Source organism: Electrophorus electricus, chromosome 26 (assembly GCF_013358815.1).
Source record: "Electrophorus electricus isolate fEleEle1 chromosome 26, fEleEle1.pri, whole genome shotgun sequence".
In the NCBI taxonomy this organism is placed as follows: domain Eukaryota; kingdom Metazoa; phylum Chordata; class Actinopteri; order Gymnotiformes; family Gymnotidae; genus Electrophorus; species Electrophorus electricus.
Window position 1 is genome coordinate 2,637,169 of NC_049560.1, and position 26,661 is coordinate 2,663,829.

The 26,661-nt window shown below is 37.8% G+C and overlaps 4 protein-coding genes and 1 pseudogene across 6 annotated transcripts; 2 read left to right on the plus strand and 3 right to left on the minus strand.

Annotated features, from left to right (window-relative positions):
* Positions 1-2,472: 2,472 nt before the first annotated feature.
* Positions 2,473-4,754, plus strand: glrx2 (glutaredoxin 2). Of its 2 annotated transcripts, none has more exons than XM_027018128.2 (4): positions 2,473-2,632; positions 3,274-3,340; positions 3,431-3,607; positions 3,846-4,752. In XM_027018128.2, exons 2-4 carry the CDS (start codon positions 3,275-3,277, stop codon positions 3,999-4,001), a joined length of 399 nt encoding a protein of 132 aa, XP_026873929.2. In that variant the 5' UTR covers positions 2,473-2,632; position 3,274; the 3' UTR covers positions 4,002-4,752. The 2 variants fall into 2 exon arrangements, with proteins under 2 accessions (XP_026873929.2, XP_026873932.2); XM_027018131.2 differs by lacking the exon at positions 2,473-2,632 and adding an exon at positions 2,889-2,911 and having other exon boundaries at positions 3,846-4,754.
* An 11-nt stretch (positions 4,755-4,765) lies between these two features.
* uchl5 (ubiquitin carboxyl-terminal hydrolase L5) lies at positions 4,766-11,397 on the plus strand. The gene is made up of 11 exons (XM_027018125.2): positions 4,766-6,691; positions 7,122-7,185; positions 7,264-7,369; positions 7,970-8,095; positions 8,339-8,400; positions 8,517-8,647; positions 8,943-9,006; positions 9,088-9,190; positions 9,279-9,392; positions 9,998-10,096; positions 10,595-11,397. The coding sequence occupies exons 1-11, from the start codon at positions 6,616-6,618 to the stop codon at positions 10,637-10,639; spliced, it is 990 nt and encodes a 329-aa protein (XP_026873926.1). The 5' UTR covers positions 4,766-6,615; the 3' UTR covers positions 10,640-11,397.
* A 1,030-nt stretch (positions 11,398-12,427) lies between these two features.
* On the minus strand, positions 12,428-16,647 carry LOC113582392 (annotated as a pseudogene).
* A 90-nt stretch (positions 16,648-16,737) lies between these two features.
* On the minus strand, positions 16,738-18,931 carry LOC113582390 (regulator of G-protein signaling 21-like). 2 transcript variants are annotated; one of them, XM_027018127.2, is made up of 5 exons: positions 18,706-18,931; positions 18,478-18,537; positions 18,135-18,196; positions 17,812-17,978; positions 16,738-17,714 (listed from the first exon to the last, which is right to left on the minus strand). In XM_027018127.2, the coding sequence occupies exons 1-5, from the start codon at positions 18,780-18,782 to the stop codon at positions 17,526-17,528; spliced, it is 555 nt and encodes a 184-aa protein (XP_026873928.1). In that variant the 5' UTR covers positions 18,783-18,931; the 3' UTR covers positions 16,738-17,525. The 2 variants fall into 2 exon arrangements, with proteins under 2 accessions (XP_026873928.1, XP_026873927.1); XM_027018126.2 differs by having other exon boundaries at positions 18,135-18,199; positions 18,706-18,929.
* A 3,540-nt stretch (positions 18,932-22,471) lies between these two features.
* On the minus strand, positions 22,472-25,233 carry LOC113582373 (platelet glycoprotein V). The gene is made up of 2 exons (XM_027018108.2): positions 25,174-25,233; positions 22,472-24,686 (listed from the first exon to the last, which is right to left on the minus strand). Exon 2 carries the CDS (start codon positions 24,675-24,677, stop codon positions 22,773-22,775), a length of 1,905 nt encoding a protein of 634 aa, XP_026873909.2. The 5' UTR covers positions 24,678-24,686; positions 25,174-25,233; the 3' UTR covers positions 22,472-22,772.
* Between the last annotated feature and the right edge of the window lie 1,428 nt (positions 25,234-26,661).

Below are 26,661 nucleotides of genomic sequence, written 5' to 3' on the forward strand. Positions count from 1 at the left end.
TACTTGCTCTATCATCCTGTCATTATATTTTTACTACTATACTTTTGAGAAATATATCATAAAATAAAAACATAAAAATCTCAAAAAGCATTTTCAAAACACAAAGGAACACATAACTCCATTTGAAGTTGAAATGTTGCCTACTTTAAAGCAACAGTTTAAAATCCAGAGGCAGCAACCATTGTATAAAGGCCAAACAAGTACCAGTGGGATTTCATACTGAAGTTTGGAACTTAAAGGTCTGAAAAAATGTCTGCTGTTTTTATCTATGCAGCTTACTTTTGCCCTAGGTCCAGCACCAGGTGAAAAGTGATTAGAGGCGTTCAGAAACTTTTTCAGGCACTTTTTGTTTTTGTGAAGTCAAGGGCCATATTTCATAGATTTTGCTGTTTCCCACCATGTCACAAGTGTGGGTTATAAACCTGGTTACTTCATAGAGCACTTAGTCATCACTGCATCACCTCTACAACAAAGGGGAAGCGTTGCGTCAACCTTTGAGTATGGGAGACAAAAGCCTTCTTGAATGCCATACTCCAGCCATCCTCTTCCACTGTACCATGTATTCACAGATGAGCAATTATGGCCTTGAAGTCGTGACACAGGACACTTTTTCAGCCAGACCTGAACTGGCCTGTCTTCCCTTAGATCAGATGGTAATTAGTGAGCATGAGCTCATATTTCTAGTGCAAAACAAAAGGAGCAACTTTACACATCAAAAAATTCTTGGCTGATCAATATTTGCAAGGTGAAATTTTATACGAATTAGATGTTTTTGGTTTCTTGGGAGTTTTTTGTTGTTGTTGTTGTTGTTGTTGTTGTTGTTAAACTATTGCTTTAATGGGTTTCAAGACATGATGAGATCTCCCAGTTATATTTTTTTCACAGACACTAAGACTTGGCCCATCTATCTGTCACTTCAACGTCATGCCGTGTTCATCATCCCCTCACTGCCTCTACCATCTCAGGTCCTGTCTACCTCCAAGGTTCATGTTGCCCGCTGCAGCTGGTTCACCCACCTCAGCTCATCTGCAGAGGTGGGAAAAATCAACCCCCTGCCTGACCAATTATATTGCCAGACCTGCTGCCACATTTTCCTGACAGGAGTACCAGATAGCCCAACTTAATTCTAGATTTGTAAGCCATAGCATAGTAGACCTTCTAGCATTCATATAGCATTTCAAGTTGCTTGTTGACAACTTCTGATGCTTTGTGAATACATCTGTCAACTGACAATAAATTAAATAATATGCAGTTATGTTATTCATGTATGTACTTTTTATGTAAAATTAATTATATATCTGTTTTTATAATGATTAGACAACTGCATTCAAATGTATGTCTTCTAAATTTCAGTTCAATTGTCACCCAAAGAGGGTTTTAGTCTGAAGTTCAACTCAGTTGAAAGTAAGGGAAGACATGTCAGGCAATTCCAGCTGAAAACTTTCTGTAGGCTATGTAAGTATTGGGGCAATGTGTAGCTATTCCAGGGAATATGTGCAGACAGTTTTCAATTCTTCTTTTTGAACGTGACTTATTGTTCCATTTGGCAGGGTGAATTCGGATAATCTGGGACATTTGCATTCATGGCATTTGGCAGACTCTCTTATCCACGGCACTTACAAAAACCTACAAAAGTGCTTTGTCATTTACTCATAGAAGGTATCCTAACAGGAACAGTAGGTTAAAGTTCAAGGTACCATTGAAATAGAATGCTGCTGAAATGCTGTTGGACACTTAAGCTCCAGTGTGTTTATTTCCTGCTCCATCAAAATTTTGACAACAAGACTTGTATTATACGTTTAGCATGGATGTCATGTAATTGAAATCCAATGCCTTCATGCAGTTGATGTCACAGAAAGGGGCAGGGCATGTCAGTCAGACGCTCCCCCCGTGAACTGCATGACAAGGTCAGAGACGTAAGATTCTGACAGAATTGATGTTAAGGATATAAATCTGTTTTAAGTAAGACAGCGTTCATAATTGTTATCAAAAGATTTTTGTTATCTATGCAAGCAACAAAATGTGTGTGGGGGGGTGATCTACTTTTTCCTAGTGTGGTTAGAAAAAAGAAAAAAAACATCTTTGATCTAATGTGTTACACATATATAGGAATAAGTCGCAGAATTTCAAATTGCAAAAAAAAAAAAAAAAAAAAGTCCAGACTTCCCGAATTCCCAATTTTATTGTTGTTTTCCTTAAGTATTTGAAAATGAACGACTACTTATATAAGCTCTATACTGGTATATAGGTCTGTGACTCAATAACGATATTAGACGACTTCAGTTGGTTCAAGGTGACTAGAGTACAAAACTACATGCCAAGTAAATATTTTGTTGTCTTCTGTCATATTAAAGTATTAGTCTTAGTCTTAGTCTAATAGGCTAGCTGAGAACTAAAGTAAACGCTATAGAACTATGCGAAAAGGTGAGCCACCTGCACATGGAAGCAAAATGTTTGCTTCCGGGTCGCTGATGAAGCATGTTGCAGAGATTTGGGTGTATCAATGAACAAGCACACGGCTTGAATTGAAGGAAGCAATTAATTTCTGAGCATCGTGGTCTTGATTTAAAACATTAATGCTTATAAGAGGACGTCTTCACAAGTTCGGATAGGCGTACTGCCAAATTCAAAGGTCATTCTCTTCTTGACAGTTTACAATATTTTATCTCTAGCTAGCAGCGTGTCTTTATACTTGTTTAGTTAGCTAGGTTAACTCTTAAATCTATCTTATCTGCCGTTTTATTTTCGTTTATCTTTCAGTAAGTGCTACAAGAGCCGTCCGCTCTGGTTGGGGAAAGAGAAAATTTGACCCTCTTAAAACGTCGCTAGAATGTTGGCTGATGGATTTGACATTTGCAAAACTGACACAAGCAAAGTTTCCCAGCTAGCGTTAGCTAACTACAAGTACTGGGTATATTGCAGTTTAAATCTCCGCTTGCTGTTAGCCACCGCCGTTTTTCATAAACAGAATTAGTAACCAGAGCTTGCCAGATCCTTGGCAGTTTCCTGTGATTAGCTAACTAACTAGCTAGCTATAACACAACATGCAACTCGAAAAAAGTTTAGTTAGCTTTTGCTGTTTATATCTAAAATAGCTACAAGGCAGCAGATTTTAAGTGTTGTAACATTACATTTTTCTCTGTCTCTTTCTTGCATGTTTCGCTTACAGATCAGAGATTATCATAAGGTTAAAAATCAATCTATGGAAGTAAATGATTTTATTACTGCTTGTGCAGGCCTTTGAGTTAATCATAATGTATTTCATGTTTTTAGAATGGGGAATTTCACATCCTCTAATGCTGGCCGTTTATCAAGCACAGGATATGCGCAGTTTGTACAGGTTGGAATCTATTTCTTCTCTATTTATGAATGTAATCCGTGTTTTGTGTTTAGTCAACATGTTTTCTTTGTTTTGCTTTTGTCCATTTAGGATGTTGTGTCCCATAACTGTGTTGTGATATTCTCCAAGACAACATGTCCTTACTGCAAGATGGCCAAGAATGTTTTTAATGAAATAGGAGCCACATATAAAGTGGTTGAATTGGATGAACATAAAGATGGCAGACAGCTTCAAGACACCTTGGCACAGATGACCGGTGCCAGAACGGTAAGGAATGCTGTGTAATTACAGTACAACAGTCAATCTTGAAAGAAAAACTTGCCAAAAAACTTTGTAGCCCTTAAAAAATATAAGTGGTTAACATGCATTGTCAGTATAAACTTTAGGTTACTCTAGATGGTAATATAGGTATGCAGTTTGTACTAAATTTAGGTAAATGTATGTACAAGTAAACTTGTACATGTGAGTGTGTTTTGGGGCTGCCAAGCTGTCTCACTTATTTCAGGTACCAAGAGTCTTTATCAATGGACAGTGTATTGGAGGTGGTTCTGATGCACGACAGCTGCACCACCAGGGAAAACTGCTGCCGCTCATTGAGAAATGTAACCCATGCTGCTTGAGCAGTGCTCAAGAGGCATCAGGGAGTGGGCAGTCTCCTTGAATGATTTATGGTATATTAATTTTTGCACAACTCTCTTGTTGAGGCCAGTAGAAGCCAATAGATTTGTAAATCTGAGGTAACAAAACAAGAAGTGTTGTGGCTTTAGACAATTTCCAAACAGCCAATATTTTCTTTCTTTAGGTTATTTTGATCTAGAATTGCAACTGTAAGTTTCTTATGTACATTTATTTATTATTCTTAAATATGTATAAGAATAAGGTGTTTGTTTTGTTCTTAAAATTATAGATGTTAGATAATATCTATTTTATTATTAATTTTCTTACTAGTTTTCAGTGTTGTATAGTGTATAAATTAGTGTCTTTTCAAGAAGCTTGAATAAATTAATTTTGTATTGTCCATGCTCTAATGAAGATGGTTAACTGCAGTGTACACAGAAAGATGTGTATTCAAATAATTATAAATACACTAACCTTTGACTGCAGTGTGAGTTCCTAACTTAATTCGGATATCATTTGGGTTTCATAATGGGGTTCCCTACAATATACTTCAGGCTATATATTCATAGATACCAAGTTGCTACAACTGAGTCATGTGCTGTGCTAAAGAGGAAATACCGTTCTTTGTAATGGAAGAAATGTAAGATTTCTGAATCACTGAACTAATTGGTTCAAAAAATGCTTAACTGTTTTGAAACTCAAAACTGCACACTGCAGACATTGAGTGTGTGTGTGTGTGTGTGTGTGTGTGTGAGAGCATTGGGAAACAGTAAACAAAGTCAACTTTGTCATTCTTTCTCACCACAGACATGATGAATTATTGTTTCCAGACTAGACAGCAGGGAGTGAGGTGGGTAGATTACTCTCATTCATTCTTATTTATTTAATATATATATATACACACACACAGTGCACCTTGATATAACTTGGCAGTTTAAAAATGGTGGAAGGAGCAGGGAATGTGTCCAGTTTAAAGGGAACAAAGTTTATTCTTTAATATAAAGTATTGATACAGTAGGTTGTGCAATAGATAAGTGAAATAGAGCTGAGGTAACAGTTCAGTTACAACATGCAAGTGTCCATTTGGCCGGTCAGTTCAGTAGTCTGACAGCCTGCAGGAAGAAACTTCTAGAGCACTTGGGCTGGGTGTTCTGTAGTGTATATCCAAATGGGACTGTTGTAAACCGACTGTGTGAGGTGAGATGGATCTTTTCTAATGCTGCAGGCGTTCATTCCATGCTGTCAGAAAAACAACCCAGTAATGTAGAAGGAAGCATTTCCCACCCGCTCCACTACTTTCCTTTGAGGCATTGCTAACAACGTGCACTTGAAACTGTGTACCGTTTCCATTGTAGTACCATTGATGTGCAAGTGGTTGTGAGGAACTTGCATCATTCTGATTTGCGTAGTCTATCTTACCGACATTCAGAGAGTGATTGTTGTCCTTGTACCAGGACTCTAGCTGTCACCTCCTCTCTATAATGTCATTTTTGGTGATGAGGCCCAAAAATGTACTTGTGTGCAAGAACATTTAAGGTTATGGATATGTGGTGTGGTTATATAAGCTTGTAGTATTTTCTAAAGGTCGTGCCTTGTAATTGGCTGTTCTGTTGATATTGATTGGTATTAAGGAGGGAACTGCTGGAAGAAGGTAATCAGTGCTGCCTAAGCAGAGTAGGTTTTGTTTTTGATTGAAGAAGAAAACCTATCCCTTTTCTCCCAATTTATTTTTAATTGACACGATCCTTCTCTTTGTTGTGACAATTTGGTGGCACGTTTTGGACCACATGATCAGCACATGCAGCCTATTGATGGGTGTGGTCTCCGGGGTTGGTATAATGCAAAACAGACTTAGTTTCATGAAATGTGAGCACATTGTGAGTATAGGTGTGGGTGAGAGAGAGAGTAACAAATTGAAAGAAAGGTGTCCTAATGTTGTTTAGCACTTTAGTTCACATTACGTCTCATGACTTTTATTATCAGATTTCACCCTTACATCAAGACTACTTTGATTAGGAATGATATTTGTTGGATTTTTGGATTATTTTTAATGAGCACAAATTCGCTATAGCTTCTGCACTGTCAGTCATTCTACTCGTTACCCTTTGTTGGAAGTTGAGTGTTTAGATTTCACTACAATTTTTAATATCTCACCAGCATATATTGTGAGCATACACTTAGTAATAATGTCAGGCTGGTGTTTTAAAGGGGCTAACTTGTAGGCCTTTGCAGGAAATCATCTCAGTTTGTCTTTTAATGTTTTAAAAATAAACATCTGAAAAAACCTTGTATATTATTTTGAGATTACGCACTTTCAAATATGAAATATGAAACTGGAACATATACTTTCAAAGAAGAAACTGCGCCATTGAAAGGGATTCAGCATTTTCTTGGTTATCGGAAACGTGACCGTTTTAATTGACGGTAGAAATGGAATGTGACGATAAAGTGCGCCTCCACACAAGACGACGGCAGACTTGAGCCAGACCACCCAAAATGTCGCAACGAAGGAGCGATCATATCGAGAAGAATGCCGGGAAAATGTGCGTGTGAATGAATGTTTAGAAGTGTAAAGCTATTTTATTAGCACAGCGTAACAGCTCTTTGAACCGAATTACATGGTTTATTGTTCTTTGTTTAAATAATAAAATACAAAAATGTCGGGAAGTGCTGGCGAATGGTGTCTCATGGAAAGTGACCCTGGTGTTTTTACAGAACTGATAAAAGGGTTTGGTGAGCACTGCATGTTTCATAGCTGCATTAGCAAACTGTGGCTAATATAGCTTAGCTACCTAGCGCAGCATTGTGTTCAGCGCATCATATAGCTAGCTAGCGGTAACTAGCGAGCTTCCTGATGTTTCGTTTCTTAATGTGATGAAGGCATCATAATGTAAAATGAAATTCTAGTTATAATTTACCTGATGCACCGCTAGCCTAAATTAGCCATACCCACCCGTGCGCTCAGAGTGAATTTAGCTAGCTGCCTAACATGTTTGCTAGGGTAACATGATGGACCGTCCCAGAGTTCAACATGTATATAAACGAAGTTGCCTTGTACATGACATTAAGATAACATGCGTCAGGCCGTGTCTTTGCAGTTCATCTTAAGGTGTGTGTGTGCGTGTGTGCATGCGTGTTTTGTTTTTGTTTTTTTTTTTGCCAGGATGCAAAGGTGCGCAAGTTGAGGAAATATGGAGCATGGAACCAGAGAACTTTGAAAATCTCAAGTAAGGAATGTTGTATGGCGCAGGACAGAGTGCAGTGGTATCATAATAAAAATATTGATTGATTGTTATGTATTCTAGACCGGTTCATGGCTTAATTTTCCTCTTCAAATGGCAACCTGGTGAGGAACCAGCTGGTTCTATTGTACAGGACTCGAGACTTGACCAGATATTTTTTGCAAAGCAGGTGTGTATTCTGAAGACATTACTGTATCGTTGTGTCGCGTCTGTATATTAGGGCTGGTGGGACCTGCCCCCACCAGATGTCGCTATTGAGTCAGCCCATTAGCATTTGTCTAGCCAAGGGAGTGGCATGTAACACCAGAGACAAATACAGTGCACTTTTTATGGCCCATGGCGATGGCCCCATGCTACAATCTACCAATAAAATAAGAATAGCGTGACATATACATCAGGACAGTTACTATATCTGTGGTTTTTGCTGTTAGTCATGTTTAGCCTGCACTGATATGTTGCATTGGAGATGTTGATAAATTGCAGACCACAATGATCATACAATATTCAATACCTTTAGGTTGTTTAATGTGGTTCTATATAACAAGGTAATATGAGTTGGATTAAATTACCATTATTGGTGATGTCCTTCTGCTTTTACTTACTGCTGTGCTAAATTATGTTGACTTGGTGAATTTGTGCTGTTTCATTGATGAGGCATATGCTGTCCATGAAAGGTTTGCTGTCGCATCAAACAATCTGCAATATATAACCTACATTCACACAAATAAAAGGCCTGAAAACTTATTAATTTTGTTATTTGTGTTTTCAGGTCATTAACAATGCTTGTGCAACACAAGCAATTGTCAGCGTGCTGTTGAACTGCTCACATCCTGACATGCACCTGGGTGAAACACTGACAGAGTTCAGAGAATTCTCACACAGTTTTGATGCTGCAGTAAGTATGTCCTCTCTGTGTGTTATATTTGGACTTTCCTGACTTGTGAAGCATAATACAAGAACAGTTACAGTATTACTCAATAGGTGAGAAACATGTACACCCTTCCTGTCTTAAGATCTGACTTACAATTTGTTAAGGAAAGAGCTAACTGACAGAGAATGTTCTCTCTTCTAGAAACTGATGGATATCAATATGTTGCATTTACTTATATATGTGTTTGTCTCCATTTCCTTTTGTAAGATGAAAGGGCTTGCTCTCAGTAACTCTGAAGTGATTCGACAAGTTCACAACAGCTTTGCCAGGTGGCACAAATAGATATTATTTTCATTTTTAATATTTAACATCTTAAACCAGTAGAACTTACTAGAACATTGTTTAGAATGTCACCTATAAACAAGTTTGTTTCTTTTATCCACAGGCAGCAGATGTTTGAGTTTGACGCAAAATCATCAGCGAAAGATGAGGATGCATTTCATTTTGTGAGCTACGTGCCTGTTAATGATAGACTGTACGAATTAGACGGACTTCGTGAAGGACCTATTGACCTTGGTAAAGTGCCTGCACCTCAGGGCTATGTTTTACTTTCTCTGAAAAGATGAAACTGGCTGAAAAGTGCAATTAATTTGACACGTGCCAACTGAATTAATACTGACATTGTCATATGAAAAAGTGCCATTTGAAGAAACTCTAATTAAGGAAGACTTAACACCCTGTTACATCTTTTGGAAATTTGTTCTAGAGCGATTCAGAAAATGTCATGTCTGAATACAGATTAGTGGTTTTCTTCAACTGACTGGTGGTTTTCTGAACCGTGACTTTCTGAAAATAATTTGCAATTTTTCAGGTGCTTGCAACCAAGATGACTGGATTAGTGCAGTTCGGCCAGTCATTGAAAAAAGAATACAAAAGTAAGTGTCATTATAATTTCTACTCCATAGTATTAGGTTGCATTTGTTTTTGAACACACTTATTTTTCTATTGTTCATCAGGTACAGCGAGGGGGAAATCCGTTTCAACTTGATGGCCATTGTGTCAGATCGTAAGATGATTTATGAGCGTAAAATCGCAGAACTTCAGACCCAGCTATCAGAGGTAAGTACTCAGAGCCACTGTGTACCATTCTGATCATCAGCTGAAGCCAATTGGTTCATTTGAAGCAAGCATGCCCTTGTGATGACAGGAAGAGCCAATGGACACAGACCAGAGTGGTAATCTCCTCAGTTCCATCCAGTCAGAAATTGCCAAGTACCAGCTGCTGATTGAGGAGGAGAACCAGAAGCTTAAACGATATAAAGTATGTCTATATTTTCTCATTCATGTTAGATTGATTATCACAATCTTTCCATTTTAGTGAATTTGGGACCTTTTTGTGTTGTGTTTTAAGGAAAATGGCTTACAAGATATGAGATGGTACACTATTCCTGCATTTTCAAATAAACTGCACTGTGTCCTGTAGAGAAAAGATTAAGGTCAATTTGTTGAATATTATAGTGGTTTATTCTAAAGGGTATAATGAATATACATTTAGAAAGTTTTTAAACAACATTTGACAATTTCCAAGCAAGTAAAAAAAAGCCACACATACTGGCCTTCTGACATAGATGTGCATATGCAAATCACATCATGCGTTGGTCAGAGTTCACACCCTAAATGGAAAACTGACAAACTGGTGGTTTTCTCTCATGTGTATAACATATCTCTAGTCCTTCATTAAAGAGGAATGATTTTTCAATTAAAAAGAATGAAATATGACACAACTGTCTAATATGTATCTAATCACAGATGTTGATCTTGAATGGAGTAACTTAGGTTTATTGTAATAACCAGAGATGGATGTTTGTTTATTTTGTTTGGGGGTTTGTTAGTTTGTTTGTTTTTTTTCTGACATTTTGGTTCTAGATTGAAAACATTAGAAGGAAGCACAACTACCTACCGTTTATCATGGAATTACTGAAGACACTTGCTGAGTATCAACAGCTGATACCCCTGGTGGAAAAGGTACGTTTAAAAAGATTGTTTACTGGAATTATTTTCATTAACAGCAAAAAGAGTTTAGCATTGTATTACAACTAGTGGCTTTGTGGAAATTTAAGGTTACAGAATTATAAGTAACTGAAGAAAGAATTATGGGCTTTACATTATGTTTAAACACATTGTTTAACTAATATTTGTTATAGACCTTTTTGCATAACACTAGAAGTCAGTGATGTCTTAAGAGAGGAAGTACATCTCTCCTTTGACTTGTTCACAGGGTAAACCTGAGAGAAATCAGTACTCTCCTTAAAGTTGATGTCTGTGTGAATTGGTTATTTACAAAAATGTAATATTTTGCAGTGTTCCACGATAAGAGAAATGGTGAAAAACTATTGAAAGTTTACTTTTGCTGTATTGTAGGTATATACTTTTTCTGCCCCCTTATAAAGCGTCTTTACAAGACGAGGTGTTCAGAATAATTTATCACTCTTGGCTTTTTCTTCCTTTTCTTTCTTCCTTTAGGCTAAAGAAAAGCAAAGTGCCAAAAAAATTCAAGAAGCAAAGTAGTAATTGCACATTTGTCAGTCCTTTGTGTAATTTGCCAGGGAATCTGCTGGTATCCTTTCACCATCTGTACTAAGAGCACCTTCTAACATGAACTTGTGTGGTGGTTGCTGTTATATTGTTGAGAAGCATCAGTGCTTGCATGCAGACGGTCATTTAAATAAACCTGTCTTATTTTCATATAAATTCCATTGTTGTTCAGAAGTACTCTGGTTGAATTGTTTTTTTGTTTTGTTTTTTCCTTTCCAGTAAATAGGATAAAATCAGACTCTTGCGTTTGTCTGATTTTTAAAAAAAATTTTATTTATTTTATTTAATTTATCAGTATTACCATCTTTCTTCAAATGAATTTTCTGTAAGTATTAAAAGTTAAGCAATATTCATTTAAATCATGCTCAGACATGAAGAAAAGTGATAAACATGTCATGCTCATGCATGATGATAAATAGCTGTTATGCATCAAAATGCTATTTATTTATACAGAGCCTAAGAGGCTTTATAAAAGTGTGTAATAGAAAAAAAAAACATGTAATTTAATAATCTGCTCAGTATATGGTTAAGAGAGCACATTAATAGTAAGCCGTCTGTAAGCGTCCAATAGTTCAGAATGCAGCAGCAAGGGGAAAGGTATATTTACCCTGGTTTAATTCAATTTGTACTGGTTACCAATTTGAGTTCCTCATTGACTTACAAAATCATTGAATTCTGCAGTTTAATTCTTTTGTTCTCCACTTTGTGGTCATAAAATATTGCCAAGTTAAGCTTATGCCTTCTGTTTTTCATTGAAGTGCACAGTATAATGACACAAATTTACATAGTGATGTGTACCTTTAGTTTCTATTTTTACCATGGGATTTATTTACCATTAAATGCTCCAGGAAATCCTTCCCTTGAATCCAGGAAAGTTACATATTTTGTGTCTAAGAGTAGAAAGTAGACACAGTCTAGGATTTGCTACCGTTATTTCAGCATACAATATTTGAATCAGTGTTGTTTTAAAGTGATGATTAAATGATTGTACAGCAATCGTAAATAAAATGTTATTAATCTGCATATATAGGTGAGGCACTGGGGGATGTAAAGCTTATAGAGGATCTCTGTGCAGTCTGTGTGTTTGTCCATGGTTAGAACAGTCGAAACAGAAGCCATGTCTGTTCAATATCAGAATTGCTGGTGAGATATACTGGAACGAAACGAAAACAAGGGCCTGCTGTTAGGGTTATTGCGTCTTTACAAACATCAATGACACTATAATACGTACATTATTAAATAGCTTTATAAAGTTTCGCACGGACCGGTTAATGGTACCTATAGGCAATGTTGTGATCTGTACCCTAAATAGAGCACTTTGGCCATACCAAAAGAAGAGCCTTTTGATTTAGGATCATTATATGCCATTCTATCTCTCATTCTGACCAGTATAATGTCTTACATGTCAATATGAAGACATTCTATTAATGCCTCTATTTTAATGTGTTGTACATATTTCTAATAGTTAGGAAGGTATATTTAGCAAATATTTTCCATGCATTACTTGTCTAAGTATAGTCAGGTTCTCAGTCACAGATCAAGCCTACTTCACAACTGAAAAACCTTTCCCATCAGATCATGCATTTTCATATTTAAATCTTGAAGAGAAAAAAAATCTGTTTGTGCCATCAGCCGCAATAAAATTAAACTATTCTGTAAAAAAATGTGTGGCATTTGTTAGAATCATGTATCTGTGTGTTGTTGGTATTTAAGTTTTATGAATTTCAGTGTTGTTCTCACAATAGCAGTGATGGCTATAAATCAACAAAGGAAAACCTTTTTTTTAAGTATATTTTATTCAAAATTAAATTTTCCCAAAACATAAAAGCTACATGGCTTTTTGAACCAGTCATAAGTATGTGGCCAAATGTAGTTGTGAATGACTACAAAATTCAGGTGTCAAAATTCATTCAAACAAATATTACAAGTATCTACAAATAGTTATATGCTTAATGGAGTTTTATGGTTTAGCTGAAGTACAAAGAACAAATACTGTTGATTTAGCTCTTTAGTCTTATTATATGTACACCTTATATAAATATCTTTTCTGCATTTCATTTGTTAAATGGATTAAATCTATTGGGGTCCCATGTCTCTCTGCACTCTGCCTGTTGCAAGCTGACATATCTGAGTGAAGAAAATGAGGGTAAGAGTTGTGCTCTATGAGGCTATACACTTTATTCTGGGCCACAGCAAAGCTTGACTGCATTGAAGACTGAAGATTTTGGATTTTGGAAGATTGTGTCTTTCGTCCAAGAAGATCTAAATATAAAGTTGCAAGAAATTAGTATATGCTTTATAACAAGTATTTGAATGCCATTTGAAGAATTACTCCCTAAAACGTCACGTGTTCATTAGATTTCAATACTAAAATCAAGTGCTGTACTGTCGCACCATATTACTTGGTGCCAAAGTCAATATTATCAGACCTCTTTGATGAACTTCTTGTAAATGGCTTTGGCTCTGGAAATGCGCTTTGATGGTGACTTGATCTGTTGAAACTCTTCGCAGGCCAGCCAGAACTCAATGTTCTCCTCACAGAACTCAAGACTTCATGAAGAGGCATAAAGCAGACGTCCCATCTGAAGTGGAGGCAAAGCAGTCGGAGAGAAACAGTGAGGCTTTTACCATGGCACAATGAACTGAGTCAGAGTGCTCCTGTCAGCATACCGACACCGATGCAAAAAGTTATAAAACCAAGATGGTACTCACATTTACTGCTCAGAAGTTTGTCCAGAGACTGGGCCCACTGGTGCACTTCCTTGGGTGTCAGGCTGTGTAAAGAGTACACACTTTATTTCTCACAGATTCTGTCACTACTTAAGGATTTACATCCATGCCAGTAAGTGTGAGAGATGTTAGCATGCTTACACACTTAAATGTCCTAGCGTTAACTGAAGCTGAGAAGGCCTCACCTGTATGGATTTGTGTGGGTTCTGGCTGGCTGTGCATGAGCAGAGCTCTTCTGAAAAATTCCTATTCTTGATTGCTGTTTTTTCTTGCTGCTAAATATACAATACACAACAAAAATACAAAAACATGAGCTAGAATGATTTTTGCACTGTTGTGCTAGTTTTTTAGCACTAATCATAAACCGCAATGCATAAACACAGAGTTAACCAAAAAAAAACACAGGATTTTTGCTCCATGACTAGATCAGAGTTAATCAAACATGTTAAGCCCTCTGTGGCACTCTCATGAAAGGTGCGTCTCATCTTTCCAGACAGTGCTGTTTGAAAGATCTCTTCTCTGTGTTTTGGAGTGGGACTTTTATACTGTACCAGAGCACTCCACACTGGGGGTGGAGCTTTGTCAGAAGAAGCCATGGTTTGATTGGTTATTGTATGTATCTAACCCTCATGTTTTAGTCTGTGAGAACACTTGGCAGTCACACCAGACTTTCCTGATTCAAGAAAAGGGTAATAAAAACATGACTTGAGTGTACTTCGGAAGGATTGGCTAGGATTGTCTAAATTTAGACAAGGAAATCTTATATAAATCTGGTCCTTATCTGAACAAGCACTTTCAAAACATTCACTTTTTAAGGGAATAGGATTTGTATATTCATCAATAGGTTTTCTCAAATGGGTTGGAGTTAAATATAATTAACACTATAGCTCTTGTGTCTAATGCAACTAAGCTTGTCTTGTCAAACGTTTGAAAAAAATAAAATAAATGCAAAAGTTGGGATTGTTAAACACAGAGTGGGTAGCTTTTCTTGCCGTTGCATGTTTACTTACATCACAAAATTTATACCATTAGTAATCATTATCTAAACATACAGAAAAAAAATTCAAAATTAATTAAATGATAGAAATTAAATGATAAAAAACACAAAACTGTCACCAGCACCCGGACAGCGCTGTTATGCTGTTATAATGCTGTTATAATTTCTTAGAAATTATGATAAACTAAACAAAACTGGAATGTTCTTAGCCAAGAAACTGGTTTTTGTTCTTACAGGAAGAATGTCCTATTTATAGAAACTCGTATATATTTATATCTCATTAGATTACCACTCATTTTTAATCCCAGGTATGAGTAATTCCTAACCAACAGCATTGTCCTCAGCCTTCTAACCACTGGCATGTTTTCGCTCATCTGGCTCAATTGATGCCTTCAGCTGGAGATTTGAGTGCGAGACCTGTACCAGCGGTGAGGTCATTTATGAGTGGCAGTACTATACTGTCATGGAAAATGATAGAATATGCATAGATATGAGACCACTACAGTACCTGCAAATTTTATTGTAATGAGAGCAAATTTTATTGTAATACATCACGTGTTAATCGGGTTTGCTGTACTTAGGCTACTAATAACTCTGTCAACAGTGTGTATTATATCTAAAGGAATTATTAATACTATATATATATATATATATTTTAGCCATATACATTAACCTTAGTACTTTATGTGTATAACTCAGATATAGTTACTGAATGCTTATCAGGTGCATGACTAATGATACTCACTTGCTAATCACCCCAATCTGAACATCTGAACATTCAAGTCATCTGTAATACAGTGACTTAAGGCCAGTTCCTGTTTGTTGTGTAATATGTCATCACTTTCCGCACTTTTCCGCCAGCCGGGCTGAAAAACACATTCTACTGGTGGTTTTACATTTAATGTTGAACTGTCTTAACAGGACTTCCATCTGATTGTGTACAGCACACCCTGCTCTTGATGCTTCACAGTCATGAGAGCTATCATATCTGTTATGATGTCCAGACACTAAATAACTGTCTGTCTTTTAAGTGGCTCACCCAGGCAACTATTGCCAAGTTTCCATGAAAACAGAAGGGGCTACAAATGCCTTATGAGCACTTCAGTTCCCAGAAATGAGAGATGTATCGAGATGTCTGTTCTTCAGGGTGTGAAGTATGCTACTGTATTTCTAGTTTTTATTGGAGTCTGTTCTTATACGGTAGTCTGATCACTGGAGAACACCCAGAGTAGAATATATATTCCTCTATGCACTCCTGTTTTCTTTTTCCTCAGTTTGGACAGAGCACTCTCAACCATTTCACTACGAGTTATACTGTGTATGACTATGTATGTGACAAATAAACCAAACTTGAAACTTGAAACTTGAAACTTGAGTAAGGGTTTTGCTTTTGAGATCATGTGGTTGTATCACCCACCTGTATTTTTAAATGTTTACCAACCTGAAATATGGCCAATATGTTGTAAACGTCAAGAATGCACAGCGGAAACGTGAAGAGAAAGACCAGAAAAGGCTCCAACTTTTACTCTTAAAATGGTTCTTTAAAAATGTCCATATATCCATTGTAGGTGGTAAATAACCAGTGTTCTTCAGAATGAACTTTGTTTGTTGGTTTTTGTATTAAGGAAGTTAAAAGAAATGCATTAAATTGCAACACTAATATGTTGCAATTTTTAACAATTGTTTTTCAGACTGCAACAGTTTTTTTTTTTTCATAATAGAATACTTCTACTTCCACTTATGTAGCTTTTATAATTGTTTCTTTGCTGATGGCAACCATTACTGCCATTCCAAGACTAAAAAGCAAAGAACATTGTCATGTCCTGCACCAATCAACATGTCAAGTGATTTTGTTAAAGGCCATGGAGTAAATAAAGGTCTATGTCTATGTTCCCTTTTTGTCACCATTAGGTGAACACAAAGTAAAAATCAGTGTTAATCCTGAAAGTCTGAAGTTTTGAACTCAAACCAAAATATCTGAAGGCACTTAGGGCTATTTAAGTGATCACAGAGTTCTGACCAGCAGTTGTTAGATTTGATGGATGTGCAATCACAAAATTCTTTGAATTTCAAGACCTCATGACAAACACCAATTTTTGCCCAACATGCTGCCCTGCATCTCGTGAAGTCTTTTCTTTCTTAATTCCCTGTTTTGGGGGAACTGAAAGTGGACTGTTCCCTTTTCTTGGGTAATTGCTTTAACAGAAAATGTGAGATCAAACCTGTCTGTCCCAGTGCACAAACCAGCTGACAGTTAGTGGGTGACACTATTCATGTAAAAGTAGAATGCTTTCTGTTAAAATATTGCTGGTGTTCAACCCTGTTTGCTGATTGGAAGCAGTCAGCCATTCAAAATTTTATTTAATCATCTGATAATTAAATTTTCCACTGCAACACCAAACCATTGGTTCTGGGTAATAAATAGTCTGTATTACATTTGCATTTAAATTAAACAATTGAGCATTCTAAGAGGTTGAATAAACTGAAAAGATAAAACTTCCAACATCCAAATCTGTTGTTGTTTCGGGGAACATTTTAAGATGTCTTCACTGTGTCTGATTTTTGCTTTTTCATTGCAGTAGTCACAATGATGCATCATTTTAATGCAATAGAGCCCTGTGGCCTTATTGCATCAATTCTAAGTTACGACCAGTTGTTCAAAAGAGATCAAGATCATCCCTTTCACATATTTAATAGTCTATTTTGTCACTGCAAAGTGCCTCTCTGCTGAAGACAGTAAATACTGTGATCAGATACTAGTGTTCTGCTCACTCTGCCACTTTGCTAACCACCGGATGGTCTTAACCCTAATCTTTATCTGCACAGGAAGTCTTTCCAAGTGAGAGGGTGCTTTTTTCTAGGGTTGACTGCAGACTTGCTGCACATTTAATATGCTTCCTGGATTTGTTTTCATTTTTATATTTAAAAATATATATATGCTTTAGAGTACAGCATAGCTACACTTCTTGACGTTCTCGTTTGCTGACATGTAAGAATCAGAGTTGGGCTGCGAGCCAATGTAGTGGGGTCATTTGGGGGTCTTCATCTCCATCTATTTGAGAATGAGTAGTGGGATCTCTGGAGAGGACCTCTTTATTCCAGTTTTAGTGTTGGTAGCACTTTTCTGTCCACTCATCCACAGGCAGCCTCGGCAGTGAAGGAATCCAGAAGAGTATTGTACATCTCAGACCTCAAAAACCTGGGGTAAGAGTCTCTCTCCATGAGCCCGTACACAATTCTCTGGGCTTCATCGAAACACTGGGCTGTTGGGCTTTTCACATTCCTCTTGATGTTCTCCCGTGTCTGGTAATCAATGTTAATCTGCAATGCAAATCCAAAACTGTAAACTATAGATACTTCAGTCAGACCATGATGCAGATGGGAAGAATTTTAAAGGGGTTACCGGGATGCCACTTACCTCTTTAGGGGACTCTTCTTTTACAAACTGCCCATAGATTTTCTTCGCTTTTGATGTCATCCTGAAAGATGACTTCGTTTTCTTATAGTCCTCACATGTCAACCAGAACTCTATGTTTTCATCGCTGTATTCTGCTTTAAGGAATGTGCGGAATGTAGCCAGGCCATCTGAGGTGGCAAATGGGGACACTTTCAATTGGACAGTATTCTACATGCAATCCGTGTCCTATTTGTTTAACCCTTTGTTAAGTAAGAGTAAAGACAGCAACAGTAATCTCTTTCAAGCAGCTAATGAGCACCATGGAAGAATAGGGAAAAGCTTACATTTTGACTCGAGGAGCCGCCCCATTGACTGGGACCATTGCTGTATGTCCTCTAAACTTAGCCTGCTGAGAGAAGAGGACTATGATGAACTATGATGGACTATAATCATTTAGATATTCAGTTTAGAAGCAGCAATTTTTACATAAAGACATCAAGATCACATAAGGTCAAGAGTAATGCTCTGTTTGCGTTATGACACTCTTCGTACATCCATGGTTCACACTAACTGGATGCCTTCTGTTGTGACGAGGCTGTAAACATCTTCAAAGCCAGCACAAATGTTCCTGTTCCATACTGTCTTCGCTTTATAGTACATCTCAGAAACAACTGATTTGATTCTTACCTCTCAGGAGCAGATGAGTGGAAGAATATATATTGTAGTCGGCACATGAAGTTTTTTCCACTATGGAGAGAAAGTCAGCTGTTGTCGGTAATTCACTCTTCACACATGCATACCTATGCTACAGCATGCAGTGAGACCATGCAGCCTCTGATGTATATTCCATTTTATGGAGGCACACATCGCAAATAGCCGAAGATTCTGTACGACCGTAATCAATTCTACACTTACAGGCTCTGGCTTCTCTTGTGGTCATCCATGTCCATATGGAAATGCTTAACAGGAGGTACAGTGATTAGGCTAGTCATGTTCAAGAAGATCCGGGGACGGTTGGTTTAGAATACTGAGCTCCACAGCATGGCAGTCCCGTTTGTGGTCTTATTGCACTTGGCAACTCAACAGGTCTCCCCGGCATCCGCCTTTTCTATATATGCTGCGGTTGCTAAGGGCTGGTGACACTTGCGAGGACTTAGCAAACCACAGCAGAGAGGAAGCCCTCAAAGCACCACCCCTACCCCGTCATACTGCAGCCTGTCTGAGGCCAGTGCTGCTCATGCACTCAAAGCATGCACTGTTTCACTGTATTTTTAGCCATGTAAATGCATGTGTGCACAGTGAAATAACAGATAAGCAAATGCCAACTTTGCCTGCTTTGTTAAGTGCCCCCTTTTTTCCACTGAGGTGACATATTTAAATGACCATTTGAGTGGCAGCATCTTTATGTATGCAGCAAAATCTAATTTGGATAAGTCAGGTATTTTTGTGCAAAGTGAACTTATATAGTCCTTAGCCACAATATAGTTGTATAACTTTTTCACTGGATTATCCCTTGAGTGGTACACACCTCCTAAAATTCTGTTCCCAACCTAGGGATTGAGGATGATTTATAACATGCATACACCAAAGTGACTAATTGCATGTTTAGTAAATCTTGCTATATCTTTTCACTGGTTGACGGCACTACAGGCATCAGTATACACACAATAAAATCAGCCATGCTGCAGATCCAAACCTGGCCCTAGGCAGTGCCAGATGCAACATGGATCAACCATGGTAAGCAACTGAGCAATTCTCTGCCTGAGAAAGTCACAGCGCACAGTGTATTACTCATTTCCCATTTGCTGTCATGGCAACAGTATTCTGGCAGAGGTAGACAGTAGCAAATTGTGTGAGTGATTGGTATGTCATGCCTGCTATGGACCTGATTAAAAATGGTTGGTGAGACCTTCATGACCAATTAGGGATGTCCAGTGAGGACCCCGCCCCCGCCCCAAAAAAATGTTTGTAAGGGCTTTCATCAAAATGTGTTCACTTCCCAACACACAATGAATCTTGTGCAAGTTCATTTCCTTCATATTTCAGTGTCCTACCTCATAATGTTGCACTAAGCATAGGGCTGTACGTACAGATGGAGCCTTGTCAAATGACAAGCCTGAAGTAAACTTACATTGGCACTCACTTTGGAATGCAAGAAATGGTTTTAGGATTCAGAAAAATATTATTTTGCAATAATTTAAATGATGAATTTGATGATTAATGAATTTCTCTACTCCACAGGAGTTAAGAAACAAATCCTTTACATTACATTACATTGTGCATTATGATTGTGATAAACATGAAATCACTCTTAATCCAATAAATGCTTGATGTTTTCATTAACTGCGGTAGTATTGTGTTCAGTGGGCAGCTAAATGCCAGTAATCAGATAAGATTAGAAATGCATTATAGAAATGCATTATTATAAGAAAGAGATGCATTATAGGTGATGTGCCACAAATTAGACTGCTTATAATGCCCACATTGCGGGTGGAATTTGAGGTCAGTCCGACTAGTTATTCTTAGCACTGCAAAATTTCCTTTTTAAGTTTTGGACCTCAGAAACATGGCCATTTTCAGACGAGAGCCAAACAGCGGTGGGGCTCTTTTTCATGTTTAATAACACTGTCATGAGATTAAACTGAATCAAAACAAAACCATACACATGTACAGGCATACTCTTATTCAAAGTAAGTTCTCAGCACATAATTAATCAACGTCATGAGACCTCTATATATAGCCTCACTGTTGTTTATGTTTGCAAGCTGGAAGCAGTTTTTAATTAGTATCACCAAACCATGACACCCCATTGCTCTTGGGTAAGTGAGAATACTAACAGTAATGTTTTTTCCTATAATTAATGGTGGACTCATTAATGAAGAGACTACTAAACGTGTTATTATATATATGTAAAATCGATTCTAGTAACAAAAAACTGTTTTGTTTTTTTTTGTTTGTTTTGGGGTTTTTTTGGGGGGGGGGGTTATGTTTTCCTACAGTTCATAATTGCAACCCTTTTCTTGAGAATTTGTGCCATATGTCTCTGGCATGTCTTTTTTAATTTATTTATTTACTTTTGATATGTCACATTTTAGGGTAGACTATTCATTTACATATAGAAGCTCCATCACACATGCTTTCTGTTCTCCTCAGTAATTTCCCTCAAGCCACGTGCATGAATTCTCTTCCCAAAACTTTTTGAATTTATGCTCTGATATGACGTCCATTGTTTTTTAATCTCCCTCAAGAATCCCACTACCTTTTGGAGGAAGGTAAATACAGTACACCTCAGTACACAGTAGAGATTTTGATAGGCTACAGACTTTAGGAACCTGGGAAAGAAGTCTGTTTCCATCAGCATATACACATGTTTCTGGGCCTCATTGAAACAGGACTGATCGGGATTCTCTATGGACCTATTGAGCTCACTCGTGATGGTCAGTGTTGACCTGCAAACACCACTCACATATGCAATGAGTGAATTACCTCTGAAAATGACCTGAGTAACATGTCTGCTGAATCCTAAAAAGACAATCTGAATAATTAGTTGCTTGTCATATTTACAGAGAACCTGACTGTCCTTTATAGCATCTGTGGCTCAGATTACTATGTCACCTCTTTCTGCACTGTGGCACCTGGAAAGGCCTCATAAATGCTGCTCTTCTGGGGAGTATGCTTGGCAAGGCTTGGCAAGGTGGAGTCCTTGTATTGTCTGCCCACCAGTGTGCAGAAAGTCAGGAAAGGTGTTGGCATCAAAAAAAAAAAAGGCTTAAAAAGCCTTTCAATAGTCTTAAGGCTGCACTTACAACCTCCAATAATACCCTCGGATTTGTCTTAAATGAGTCTTACTGCTGCAGGCTAGGAAATAAGTGTAAAAATAATCATTTACAATGCAGTCTACAATGTTTATCCAAATGTGAAGATTTACCAGTGGGATTATTATCAGGGTTTTTTATTTCAATTAAAGTTATATAGTTTTAAGGAATATATTTTTGTCTAAAACATGAGCAATAAACTCACCAGGAATCAACATTGAATGTGTAAGCCATTTTCCAGAATAAATCTGATATCTTTCCTCTTCCTTCAGCTCAGATGAGTATCATCTAAAAACAAAAAGGAAATTCTTGTACAGTGATATTTCTGTCTCTGATGTCATGTGACGTGGTATTATGTACTGTCACTTTTTACGATGATGTTATGATAGAGATATCTGTGAAAAGTACACTGCACTGGACTGGTATGTAAATCATTTACACCTTGTCAGGTTAAGATCTAGCAGGTTAGTGATGTGTCATCTTATGTCTGGGCTTTCAGAGCTAGAATCTTAGTCAAGTAGGAGTGGCAAAAACCAGACAAAGGTGCCTCATAAGAAGCCAGTTCACTGAGAAGAAGATTATTATACTTTAATAATCTGAGCAAAAGTGCTATTGATAAAAGGGCAAACTATATTATTATACATCTGTATTTGTATTATAAGCTCTCGTTCTCTCGTGCTCTTTGATTTTAAGGCACAGTGTGTTAGGTTTATATTTGTCTCCATATTCTTTCCAGGGAAGTTTCCTTTCAGGCTTTCTTTGCATGCATTGTGTGCATTGCGTCTGTCTTTCTGTTATCTGGGATATACGACAGATCAATTTTATTTTACTGCAAAGAAGTTATTTTATTTGCTGTTACAGTCAGAAATGCAATTAAGACATATAAGTGACAGACATGAAGAGGTAAACAACATTTATATATACTTTGGAGATGGAGTTCCTAGTTACTGAATAAACATTTTATACCCATGTGCTCACTTTAGTTACCAATTGAGCATGAATCATTATTTATATTAAAAAGCTGCTATAACTATGTTGCTATAATTGATTAGACTCACAAAATTAGAAGAGTGGTCTTCAAGCAGATATGAATCAGTCAATCACAATACTGATAAATGCTTAAAACAGAAAAATAAACTATAGTGTAGACACAACATGAATAATGTGCTACAGTTTGCCTTTCAAACTTGGCAGTCTTTTAACTATTATGTTATTTCTAGTAACAGTCATACCTAATTCCCACATAACCTTGTTAAGCCGGTATAATTCATAAGCACAGGCCACAATTAGAATAACACCAGTGACTACGAACGCAACATACAAAGACATCAAGAGTGTGTTGTAAAGTCCAGGATCAGGCACTGTCCACAGGTACACCCAGCCTAGATGCCGGTTATTATGAACTATGTCAGGACTGTTATCTATCACCACTGTGTCATAAAATGCTCTGGAGATGCCTGACTCGGTGTTGACATGAAATACTTTGGTAGTTATAGGAGATGATGGAGAACTGTAGAGAGCACTGTGGAGTGAACGAATTTGTGTCAGAACAGTGTTAGGCCCACTCGTGGATGTATGAGGTTTTGTGGTAATTCCTGTGATGGTTGAGGACAGTGGGAGAATTCTTTTTAGAGGAGTCGCTGCAGCAGTGGCGGGAGGAACATGACACTGGACACTGGCGTAGGTTATTGATACCAGGGGATGGTTTTTCAAGTAGTAAGGTTCATGGCATACTACCACATCCAGATCGGTGACCAGCTTCTGGTTTTCACTGATCCATTCAACAATGTCCAAAATTCTGCATATGCAGTTCCACCGGTTCCCTCCAAGGGTAATGGACTGCAGCACATGCGCACTTGCAAAAACATTTCCTGTGATGTACCTGAGAAGATTGTTACCCAGTTCAAGTTCGGCCAGATTTTGGAGATTTTGAAAGATTGTGGTTGGCAGGGACTGAAGTTTGTTGTTACTGAGTAGTAGGATCCTAAGATTGGTCAGGGTAGAAAATTGATCTTCATGTAGACTCTGAAGATTGTTGTTTTTTAAAGATAGCTTTTGGAGATTGGGCAGGCAGCAGAAGAGGTGCTTAGGCAAAAAACTGAGTTTTTTATTAAAGTGTAAATTCAGCATCCTGAGGCCAGTCATATTTGCAAAAAGGTTCTGTGGCACAGTGGTAAGATTGGTATCATACAGGTAGAGCTCTTGGAGTCTTGGCATATGGCCCACTAGCTGGTCTGGCAAAGATAGTAGAGGATTCTTGTATAAAGTGAGCTTAGTAAGGTTGGGTAGATAGTAAAGGCTCTCACCTGGAATATAGCGTAGTTCATTTCCAGACAGTGTCAGTGTTAGAAGGGCAGGCATATGCCAAAAGACTCGTGGAGGGATTTCTCGGATTTGGTTCCTATGCAGCATCAGAACCAACATTCTATGCAGATGATCAAAGCAACCTTCTTCTAGAGTCTCCAGCTGGTTTAAGTATAGCAATAGTGATTTGAGGTGCATCAGGTTGTGAAACACCATCTGGGGGAGCTTTCGCAGTACATTTCCAGCCAAATTCAGAGATATCAAATTTTTCATGTGTTGGAAGACGCTGGCATCCAACTTCGCAATTTGGTTTTTGCTAATGTCCAGCTCGATGAGATTGGCCAGCCCTTCAAACGTGTCCATGCTGAGGGACGTCAGCAGGTTCCCATTCAGGTGCAGCTGCTCCAGGTTTCTCAGCCTGATGAACACCCTGGGGGGAAGGACAGTGAGGGCATTGGAGCTCAGCTTGAGGGAACGAAGCTGAGGTGCACTGTGGAAGGCTTCAGGGTGGATGGTTCTAAGAGAGCTGTGGGTGATGCCCAGTCGCAGTAGCAGCGTGAGAGACTCAAGGCTTCGGGCATTAAGGATTTGAATGAGAGTAGCGTTAAGAATCAGGCGGACGGTCTGGTTGGCCTTCAGTGGTGGTATGTCAGTGACAGGACCTCTGCATTTGACCTCTCCATTTGGCTCGCACAAACAGCTACTGGGGCAGAGGAGACCAAGGTGGAGGCTTAGTGCCAATTGGAAAAGAAGGAGGATGAACCACATGGTTTCAGGCTGCCAAGGAGCACATACATATGTCAGTATAGACGTTTAGACCACAGGACAACATTTAACATCTGGCATATGTATTACTGTGATTATTGTCTGTTTATTTTAATTCAAAGTATTTTTCAATAAATTCAAACATGAGAAGCCTGAAAATAAAACCTGTTCTGTTGGGCATCAAACTACAGGATGATTAAAAGTTGCAAATATAGTATTTGTGTTCTTTATATTCTAGTGATTGTAATAATAATGATCACATTGGTAAGGTATGTTATGCTGCATCAGTAAGACACACTCATACAGAATAAAAAGCCTTGAAACATTTCATATAAGATGAGGGCTTTAAAATTAATGTACTTTCTAAATTGATGCAGAAATTCTATCACTTGGAATATTTAGACCTATACAAGTATCTTTTATTCAGTAAAATCTGAAATAAATACCTTAAATAAACAATACCTTAAATAAGCGAAGTAATAAACAAAGTTCTGCCTACCTCTCATAAGCTTCTCAGAATGTCTAATTGGAAAGAATCAGCCACTGCTTTTTAAAAAGTCATTGGGTGGGAGTATTTCCTTAAAACTTATCTAAGGACATACAGGAGGCCACATGGAGGCCTGCATCTGCTCCGATGAAAAGCCTTACACCCCCCTCTTCCCATTCTCTCGCATACACCACACCATCCATTTTATAATGAATATGAATAAATGAATTTGTCAGCAGATTTCACTACTGGCATTATATCTGTGATATCAGATACTGGAAAAAAAACTTGGTAGAAACTGAAAAATAGGACATGTAAGTACATGAACAGATCTCTGTACACAGGGTCATCCGACCATCCAACTACAGCAAGATTTGTGCGCCCCCCGCTCCATCTGTCTGTCTTGGTATCCACATATGAGTCATCAGTCTCATTTCTGGCCTCTTATGAGCATTATTTGTCAGTCCTTTCAATTCCCAATGTTCCGGGAATGACAGCTGACAGCTTGGCACAGTGTTTTATACCAAACACACAATCAGCCTCAAGTTCAGTTCCTAAGCCTCCTTCATCCTTTTTCTTTCACTTCCCCTCTATTTCCGTGTGCCTCTTGTGACATTGTGGTTGTTTGTGTATGATAGAGTTCTGTCTGATGCTAAGCCACAGGCAGTGACTCAGCTGCCATTAGCTGGCATAAACATTAAATGTGTGTGGAGACCTTTCACATCCTTTTATTTGTTTTCCATGGGTATGAGTTTAGCAGAGAGCCTTAATCTGAGCCCAAGAAAAGGAACACAGTATTTATAATGTTGGTGACAAGCTTGAGGAATACTTTAGTTGGACACACTGTTTGGTCAAAAGTCATTTAAAACCTGGATAGTATGAACAGTATGTGGATAATGCTTTCTTGAATTCACTGATGACAGTATTATTGGGTAGTAATATTTTAAATACGTGTTTATTACTCCCAGTGGGAGGGGTGGGTGTTACACACCCAAGTCAAGTAAGCAGCTAATCATAAAAACCTTAATGAGTTGGATCGGGTGTTTTAGAATAAGGCAAAATCTGTGATGCTGTGGCCCCCTAGGGCTCGGGGTGAGAAAACTATTTTATGTGGTGGTATTAAAAAGATTTCTTACATATGATACCTATGCTTTTGGGACACATGAACCACAGAATGTGGTCTTCAGGACTCATCTGTACACATGGGAAAAATTAATATGAGAATTTTGTTAAAGTACTTTTCATTTTGAAGTGTAAAGAAATAGATGCGTGCCTTAAATTCCTGTGCAGCAAGATTAATTAAGACTGGAATATTTTATTAGATTTTTTACTAATACTCATTTATATTAATATGGCAATATGTTTAAAGAGTGAATTTGTAGGTGGGACATTTAAGCTGAGTAGCAATGCAGCATCTCGTCCTTCATATTTTCTTCTACGGTGACGCGCTCGGTGGATCTGCGGAGCGATTGCAGCTGGTCTAATGCTGCCTGGTTTTCT